The sequence below is a fragment of the Cololabis saira genome, chromosome 3 (genome assembly GCF_033807715.1).
Source record: "Cololabis saira isolate AMF1-May2022 chromosome 3, fColSai1.1, whole genome shotgun sequence".
NCBI classification, from domain to species: Eukaryota; Metazoa; Chordata; class Actinopteri; order Beloniformes; family Belonidae; genus Cololabis; species Cololabis saira.
The window spans coordinates 35,775,774-35,785,239 of NC_084589.1; the positions used below are offsets into that span (position 1 = coordinate 35,775,774).

A 9,466-nucleotide genomic window follows, 5' to 3' on the forward strand; every position below is an offset into this window, starting at 1 on the left:
ACTCTCAATAAAGCTTTTAACCTTAAGTCCATACAGTCATCATGTAGCGATACCGCTTTTACCTCGGATGAGTTCGCTAGCTCGCTCTAAAATGAGTTTCTGAGCTATTGCTAGGTAGCTAATAGCAGATCAGAAGTTAGGTGGAGTTATAAGGGGACCTGCTCAGATCTACCGAGGCCTGAGCATGTCCCTCCATGACATATTTGAGCCCCATTGGAAGGCTCCTCCACAGAGGGCGGTCCTTTTGTTTCCAAAACTTAGGTCGCAAGTGTAAAAAAATTGTAAACAGCGAGTTGGCAATAGTTACTAAGGGGGGCCGGGCTTATCGATAGGTCAATTCCAGGTCCTTTACACAGGCTGAACCCTGCTTTGCATGCAGGCTCAGATGAGCACAGCCTCTTTCTTCTACACAAACAGGAATGATGCCGTCTTGGATCAGTATTATTGGTTGCCGTCTTGCGTCAAGAGCTGTTTTTTCTGTTTCTCTTTTACGTGAGCCACCTCTCTATGCAGGCCATGAACACTGGATAGGTGTTGGTCCAGTCGCTGTGCTTCCTCCATGCGATATTGCACATGACGATATCACCACGAGCGTCCAGCGTCTTCAGACCAAATGCATCGTTCCTGTAAAACTTTCAGAGGGCGAGAGGAAGAGAGGTACAAGCGTTTTAGATTTAATATAAAAAAAAAAAACAATGGCAATGATAAGGTGCAAAAGGAGTCACAGCTTAAGGCTATGTTATGCTTCTGCGTCACACCAACGCAGAGCACACGCCGCAGCCGTGACGCCGTGCTGAACCCTTCAGAGTTCTCCGTCACTCCATTTGGTCGCGGTGCAGTACCCCCCGCGACCGCTAGTTAGCGATCTTTTTCTGAATGGTTTATCCGACTTTTTCCCGTCACAGTAAATCAAAGAAATAAGGACAACTATTGTGCAAAAAAACAAAACAAAAAAAATCACATATAAACGAAGAAAAGAGCCCTGGAAGTTCACTGCTGCTTCAAACCGGAAACCGGAAATGCTTCGCTTTCAAACGAACCAATCACAGCCCTCTCGGTCTGCGTGTGGTTGGCGTCTCCTCGACGCGTAGTTACAATTTTCGGGAGGTGCACGTCAGTGACGGCGCAGGTGACGGCGTGTCCTCTGCGTCGACGAAAACCAGACGCCGTAGGCACGGTGCCATTTTGACGCAGAAGCATAACTCAGCCTTTAGTCATACCCCTTTTCCACCAAACTGGTTCCAGGACTGGTTCTGGGCCAGTGCTAGTCCTGGGTCACAACTCATTCAACTTGCAAACCAGCTGAGAACCAGTTTGTTTTTCCATAGCTCAGTGCTGAGGGGAGCCACGTCATTACGTCGCTGCAAATGTCAGTTACGTCGCTGTGTTTGCGTGAAAGTTGAAGCAACAACAAGGTATTTGCTCTAATAGGACTTGGCCCACGTAGCTCCTCCGTGGACACATCTCTAAAAGACAGGTTGTCTCCTCCTCAGACCCATGATGCTTTGCTGCATCCAGATTCATTCTTATTTGAAAATGTCTCTGTGGCAGGGTGGAGGATTGGGCGTGTTCTGCAGGGGAGCAGCCACTCAGCTGATTGGGCACACCTGTGTCCAATCAACCTCTCCATCCTGCCTGGCTACTTAAAGAGCGGCTGCACACCAGCAAGGGGCTCTACAGGGAGGAAAAAGAGCTGCTGAGCACCGATACACGTCTTGGTGAAAATAAAGTTTAAGAATTTCTCCACGAAACCCGGTGTCCTCTTTCCCTGTCGGTCGACCCCCAGTAGCACGAGATTGCTACAGTCTCTGTTTCCCATTCTTGCTATTGCCATTGGTCTTAATAACTTAATAACACCCCCTCCGCTTAGGTAAGCGGTTCTTTCCTCGAACCCAGCAAAGAGTTGGTGCTACCTTGGAACTGGTTCTTCTGGCCCGGAGCCAGTTCTTTGTTGGTGGAAACAGAAAGCCCAGTTCCAAACTCAGCACTGGCCCAGAACCAGCTCTGGAACCGGTTTTGTGGAAAAGGGGTATCACAGGGCTGAGAATCGATTCCAGTCGGAGGGACCCTCAACTCTACCCATCTCTTTGGACTTTTGGACCGATGGCCTCACATTGTATTTGAATACTTAAGCATTCACAGAAGTTTATGGTTGTTTACATCAGTATCTAATACAAGTCTAATGCTGTGTTGGTCTTGCGTTACGGTCAAACACAGCAGCTGAACGTGAGACCTCAGCTCCCAAAATGTGCAGAAACATGAACCAAAACCACCTGAACACGTCATAAAGTTCTGATTACGACTGACTCAAGTGTCCACTTTGCCACTCACCTGCTGATGCCTCATGTCTACGATTCTTTCATTTTTGTTGTAGAAGCCAAAGAAGCTGTGAAGAAAACAGAAAACAGGAAACAATCAGTCCGGTAAAGAGGTCTTCAATTCCCTGAAACCACTCTCTGAAGGTCGGTATTTCAGGTCTCCTCAGTGGTTTGTAGCTGTAATAGCTGAAGCTGTCTGCTGACTCTTAATCACTCTTGTTTTGATCCTAAAACAATGACTTCAGTGTTGTTTGTGTTCAACTGAAGAGAATTATGTCACATCCACTAACTGATCTGTTCCATCCGTCTACTCAATGCATGTATGGCTCATTTCCTCCTGTTGACATTGTAATGTAAAGTTGTGTGTCATCTGCGTATTTATGGTAACTTATCGTGTTTATTATTATCTGAGCTAGCGGAAGCTTGTAGATGTTAAATAGGAGAGGTCCTAGGATGGAACCTTGGGGAACTCCAATCCCTTTAGTAATATACTTAATGCTGCGCTGAGGTTAAATAGTACCAGCACTGTGGTTCTTCCACAGTCGGTATTTATGTTGATGTCATTGAACACCTTGACAAGGGTGGTCTCAGTGCTGTGGTGAGGAGAGATAAAGGACTGGAAGACGTCATAGAGGTTGATCGGAGTTAATAAGGTTTTTAACTGTTAAAAGAGCTTTTTCAATAACCAGATGGGTCTGTAATTTAGCATTAGCAACTTGTGCAGATTCTTCTTTTTCAGCAGTAGTTTGATGACGGCTGTCTTCAAGGTCTCCGAGGTATCCAAGGTATCCAAGGTCTCCAAGGTCTCCAAGGTCTGGAGGAAAACACCTTAAAAAAGGGATGAGGTTACTATCTGAATGAGATCAGATGCTATGACGGGTAAACATTTCTTGAAATATGTTGTTGGTAAAATATCCAGACAACTGGAGGATGAGTGCAGCTGATCCGTAATATCCTCCAGGTTTTGTAGATTGGGTAAAATTGTTTTGTTTTATCCAGACTAGTTTTAATTGGAGACTCGATGTTGATGCACTGACTTCTGGATTTCCTCAGTAAAGACGTTGGCTACGGTCGACAGCAACAAACACGAGGATTCCCCTGCGTTCCTCCGTTGGAGATTACTGTATATCTGTGCAATTATATCTCTTTATAGATATCGTAGTGAACCTGGAGTCCTTTGGCAACCTCTGTTCGGTTTTTCAACACCCCCTTTTTTCACTTCTCACTAGCGGGACGTTTCTCCACAAAGATTTTTTCACATTCACCTTTGTGAGAGTGGAAGTTATCTAGTAGCTCATTTCCTGAGTTCCAGGAGCGAGTGGAGGTGGAGGTAGAGACACGGTTAAAGGTTTCACTTGAGTGATCCTTAAAAAAGCGTGTTTTTATCACTTGTTTTGGGCTGCTTGGGTGGATGGAAGCACGTATCAGTTTGTTTCCGGGACGTTCTGAACATCTGAACGGACTCGTGACCCTTGAGATGCTGAGGAGATAGATCATGACGCCACCTCGGAGGAACAGTTCGTGGAGGAAGTGAGGGAGGTCGATGATGGACGTTATCCAGAGAAAACATGGGATTTGTTTAATAAATCAACCTTGAATGAGATATGGCATCAAAGGTCGAGCTGCAGTTAAGAGTTCATGCTTACAGACGTTTCTCTTTACTGGTGAAAAACTAGTGTGTTTTACAGGAAGAGGACAACAAGGTGCATATTCTCTCTTAACTCCTTTCAAGCCTATAAAGACCATTTACTCAGAAGGGAAACAACAGTTTAACAGCAAGATGCTAAATAAACATGAAGAAATGGTTTAACTCTTTTTGTAAGACGTCCAGGCCGACACTGACCTAGAACTTTTTTTGCCTTTTTTTTTTAAAGGCTAAAAACCCACATTTTTAGTCTTGCTTTTAATAAATATCATTTTATCTCCTATTTAAGTTCTATCTAAACTTTTTTTTTACCAAAATGGTTTGGGCCCTGTTTTATAAATTGTAAAATTTTTAAACATGTAAAGCACTTTGTGCTACATACAATGTATGAAAAGTGCTTTATAAATAAAGTTATATTGATTGATTGATTGAACTACTTTGATGGTATACTACGAATATCTTGTGCTCCCTTAATTTCTGGACCAGAATACATTTAAACAGAAGAAAATCCTTGGATATCTACCATATTTAATCAAAGAACAACATGTTACGTTAACTACTGATGAAGGGTCTCTCATTTGCATAACTTGAATAAAGTGAATATAAATTGAATTTATAAACTTTATAAACTTGAATGAATAAAGCTTTTTATCATGTTTAATTCTGTGAAACTTCAAAGGAAGGTGAAACCTGGACTGCCAGGGAGTGATGGTGCCGTCATTCGGGCCTCCGATCAGCACCAGCTTCTTGATGCGCAGGAAGTTCCTTCTCCACTCTGCGGAAGGGAAGTGCAAATGTGTTTTAGACTAAACTAAAACAAACAAAAAAAATCAAAAGATGACAGGTACCTTCCCTACCTTTCATTTTTCTGTGGGGTTGTTCACCATCCAGCAGCGGCAGAAAGTTGTTGCTCTTCAGGTATTTATCTATGTGGTGAGGATCTGCGGAGCAAATATGTCTGAGGTCGTGTCGCTCCAGAGGGGACGTACGGCCCCAGACGAGGCCCCGGATGGGCCCCGGACGGGCCATGAATGTCCCGTCCACCCTGGTTCTTACCTTTCCAGTAGTTGCAGATGGACAACTCCTGTCCGACCGGGCTGTAGCAGATCTTCTCCACATCCCTCTTTCTGTCCACGGGGATAAACTGCTCCACGTCCCCTGGCACTACGAGCAAAGGTTAAGCATCGTATAAAGCTCAGTTATACGATGCAGATATTCTCCATCACACTGAAGTTGTAAATGCCACGCAGGGGTTCCTGACCTCCGTACTGCCCTGCCATCGGCGATGACAGCGCGATGAAGTTCTGCACATTGTGATTTGGGAGTATGGAGAGAACTCCTCGACAGATAAGACCACCTTTACAAAAAAAAAAGGAGACAAAAAATTGAGAATGAGACCACAAGATACAATAAATGATGGCAATATATTATTATTATTATTATTATTATTATTATTATTATTATTATTATTATTATTATTATTATTATTATTATTGTAATTCAAAATGTGTTTATAAGTCTTTTAAAAAGAAAATGAAGACTGCAGAGATGCATATATCCCCTGCAGCCACTAGGGGGCAGCAGGCATAGACATATTGCGCTTTTGCATTAGGGCTGAGACGGGTAGAACCGCTCCAAGCCGATACCTTTTTCTGTAACCATTCGAGCGAGGTTCTATAAGCGGGCTGAGCCGGGACTATTTCTGAGGTCACCACCCTCCTCGCCACCGATTGGTCGGGGGGCGGGGCCGTCAAACGTTTGAATCAGGAAGCGGGATTCAGCGCGAGGCGACTCGCGGCTCGCGGCGATTTTATTATACAGCAAAAACGTCTGTTTGGTGATCCAACTATGAGGTGCAGATGTTCATAAACCTGGGAGCTGTCGAGAAAAAATTAAAAAAGCGATGTAGACGGGCTGTTTTTTTCTCAGCTGCTCCCGGCTCCAGCTGATTTCTCATCAGCGCCGACACAAACAAAGGCGTTGCGCAATCGAGTACGTCACAGCAGATTCACCCCAACCTGCCCGCTTCTCCCCTGGCTGTGGAAAAACACACGGGTGGAGCCGCGTCGAGCCGAGCCGGGCTGAGCCGAGACTAGTGGAAAAGTGCCACTAAAAAGTGCCCCAGAGCCTCATGGGAGGTGACTCAACTGCGCATACTCTATGGGCCCCTGACCCAGAAGTCAGGAACTCATTTCGGCGTATGCGCTGGGTAAGAAAATTGCACTGAAATGAATGGGCGGCCATTTTCGTTGTACCATCCAGTTAATATTATAGATCCATGGTTCCATCATGTCATGAGGCGTCTACGTATATATGTTTATGGCAGCAGGTGTCAATGACAGGAAGAATTTAAATGACTTGCGTTTGTTAGCCCCTCCCCCTCGTTAGTAAGCCCCGCCCAGTCAGCATTTACACGGGGGCTCTGAAATTATGGGTTGCGAGTTGGTTTGACTGGAGGTTTCCAGTAAATGCTGACATTCCTGCGTTGAGTCTAAGCAAGAACATAAAAAGTTGCAGTTTCTCCGTTGACCACTAGGGGGCGGCTCCAAACGTGCCTCGTCTTAAAACATTTACCTCCATAACTACTGTACTTGGGGGGGGGGGGGGGGGTCCCAATGGTTTAATTGGGACTTTTGATCGGTAGCCACCACAGCTGTCCAGCGAATGAAAAGTCCTCACAGAGCACAGTCACATTTTTAAAATAAAAACACATTTTATCGTGCGGTTATATTCACTATCGGACCATTGGGACTGGTTGTGGGTCTGGAAGGTCTGAGGACAACGCTTAGCTGAGACCATGTAGCTCGTGCTAACCGAGCGTCGGCTGACCACAGCGGTTATTAACCACTATTTTAAATGGCAGGTCCTGTTGCAACAGCTCTCCTGCATCGTTGATCATTTCAGCATCATTCCACGTGCACGTCTGCCTTCACAAGCGGCATTTCAGGCAGTAATACTGCTAGCGGCTAACCATATATGCTACACGCAGCGGGTGGAGGGATCCCGGTGGAGCTCTACGAGTTCCCAGCTCCGGCTGCAACTCGTTGAATCATGTTTTCACAGATTTATTTAGATTGAATGTAAAGTAATATTAATTAGCATCATAGGTTAGCGTAAGCTAAGTGATTGACGTAAGGTGGGCGTGTCCGCGCTCACACGTCGCCTCTAGCAGGCTGTGTTTGGTACCCGACGGGGGTTTGAATCCCCCGCTGGTCCTCGTTTCCCCCATGAATCTGTTGGGTGGGTGCTGGTCGGTTACCCTGAGAGAAGCAGATCAGGTGCGCACCGCTGGGGAACTTTGCCATGAGGTTTACGATGACCTTTGCGAAACCTCTGACCTGCACCCACATGGGCTCCAGGCTGTCCATGTTGTTGAACAGATCCATCACCACCACCTTGGTACCGGGATGCACCTGGACCCAAACACACCACCACATCGTTCATGTCAATCACAGACGACATCGGGGAACCTGGAGAACTCTGGGAGATGGGGGGGCTGCAGTTCCGCCAATGACCACTGGGGGGCAACTTCACAAACAACTTTCCCATTGAGCTCAACTGGGATGTTGGCCGCTGGTGAAGTGTTAAGCAAAGCTAAAATAGTTTGTTTGGTTTTATTTAAAAAAAAAGAAGCTTTAATTGCTTCCCAAAATGCAACATGATAAAACCTAAACTGAACTGTACCGGGCCGTCTGATAACACCAACACCCCCCCCCCATACCCACATGCAAGTCTTCGTGACGATGTTGCTTTATGTGCTGAGGTGTTTTTTGCACCTTGACACTGCATATTTATACACAGTGTGAAGATGCCTTTTTTTCCTCCTCTATCCCAGTGTCATCCTTGGGAAAACAGGCGCATTATAAACATCATGTCGCCGACGGTGTATCCGAAGTCAAATTCCCTGTTTGATGTATTCAAACCCTGTCATTAAAGTCTGATTCTGATTCTAAACACAATGACAACATAAAAAGCAAAACCTGTTTTTTTAATTCTTTTTAGTTCTGTTATATTGTTGGAAAGTCAAATGTTAGCAAAATGAAGATAAATGAATGTAAAATCACTTCAGTTGTAGGAACCAGATCGGTGTCTGTTGATGATGAATTACATTCAAGATTGTGTTTAAATTACGTTAAAACAAAGATATACAATAGTGCCATATATGAACATATTGTCTTGAGGTTTAAGGACTTACACCAAAATATTTTGTGTAAAAAAAACAATGAAAATTAGGACTAAAAATAAATAAAAAAAAAAATACAACATATGGACATATTGTAAGTTTTAGGAAATGCATACAAGACACCCACCAAGATAATGAGAATTAGCACTAAAAATGACAAAAAACCTTCAAATCCAATATTTATTCAGTGTAGAATATCAAACTCAAAGACTTGGGTCTTGTTCAAGCCCATCATGGACAGCTAACAGCCTCAAACAGAAGTAGAAATGATGGATGAGAATGTAGTTTACGAGTCTTCAGTATCAACTCTGTTGTGGATAAAAGTGTGACATCGCATAAACATTGTTTAAAATTCACAAAATTATTCAGTGTCATTCTATCCATCAGTCTTTACAATTTGATCTAGAATAAGTTGTTGTTATAAATCATTTTCAAGAACTAGGTTTTTTTTTAAACTTTTTTTTATTTCACTGAACAAGACGCATAAAAGTGAGTTTCCTCTGATTTCTCCTTCTCATTCTCTATGAACGGAGGTCTTACCGCCTGTATGAACCCTTTCAGCTTGGACAGGTGGCTGGGTTGGTTAAAGAGTCCGTGCACGATGTAGACGGCCTTGTAGGCGTCCGACAGGGTCGCGACCAGCAGCAGCAGCAGCGGCAGCATCAGCACCAGCGGCGCTGCAGAGCCCCGGCGCATGCGCGGAGTCCTCATGTCCTCAGGGGCCGCGGAGAGCCGGAGCAGGTCTGAGGCCTCACCAGGGCTGCTGGGGATATATGAACGGGACTCCTCTTCCTCTTCCTCTTCTTCTTCCTTTTCTTCTTACTTGTGTTCCTCTTGTTCTTCTTGTTCTTCTCGGGAGATAAGAAGTGGTGGGCGAGCAGAACAAGCAAGCAACACACATTCAACCACACGTACACACTCTCTCTATCTCTCTCTCTCTCACACACACACACACACACACACACACACACACACACACACACACACACACACACACACACACACACACACACACACACACACACACACACACACACACACACACACAAATAAAGAATTAAAAACTACTAATCATCACTATAAAAGCATAAGTAGCTCTAAGTGAAAAAGTTAACGCCCTTCTAGTAATCCAGTAAAAACACGCTACTAACTAACTAACTAACTAACTAACTAACTAACTAACTAACTAACTAATAAAACAAGTTAACAGGTTCCAGTCTGGTTCAGGGTCCAGTCTGGTTCTAAGGTGGTGTGGACCAGAGCTCCTACGCCTCGTCCCTCCAACCGGGGCGCGGACGTCCACCAGCTGCTCTCGCTGGT

At 44.7% G+C, this 9,466-nt stretch overlaps 1 protein-coding gene across 1 annotated transcript; it reads right to left on the minus strand.

The window, feature by feature from the left end:
* Window positions 1-488: 488 nt before the first annotated feature.
* Window positions 489-8,857, minus strand: LOC133440642 (lysosomal thioesterase PPT2-like). Its single transcript, XM_061717964.1, has 8 exons — window positions 8,618-8,857; window positions 7,223-7,376; window positions 5,225-5,320; window positions 5,020-5,127; window positions 4,821-4,904; window positions 4,654-4,738; window positions 2,332-2,386; window positions 489-632 (listed from the first exon to the last, which is right to left on the minus strand). The coding sequence occupies exons 1-8, from the start codon at window positions 8,855-8,857 to the stop codon at window positions 489-491; spliced, it is 966 nt and encodes a 321-aa protein (XP_061573948.1).
* Window positions 8,858-9,466: the final 609 nt, after the last annotated feature.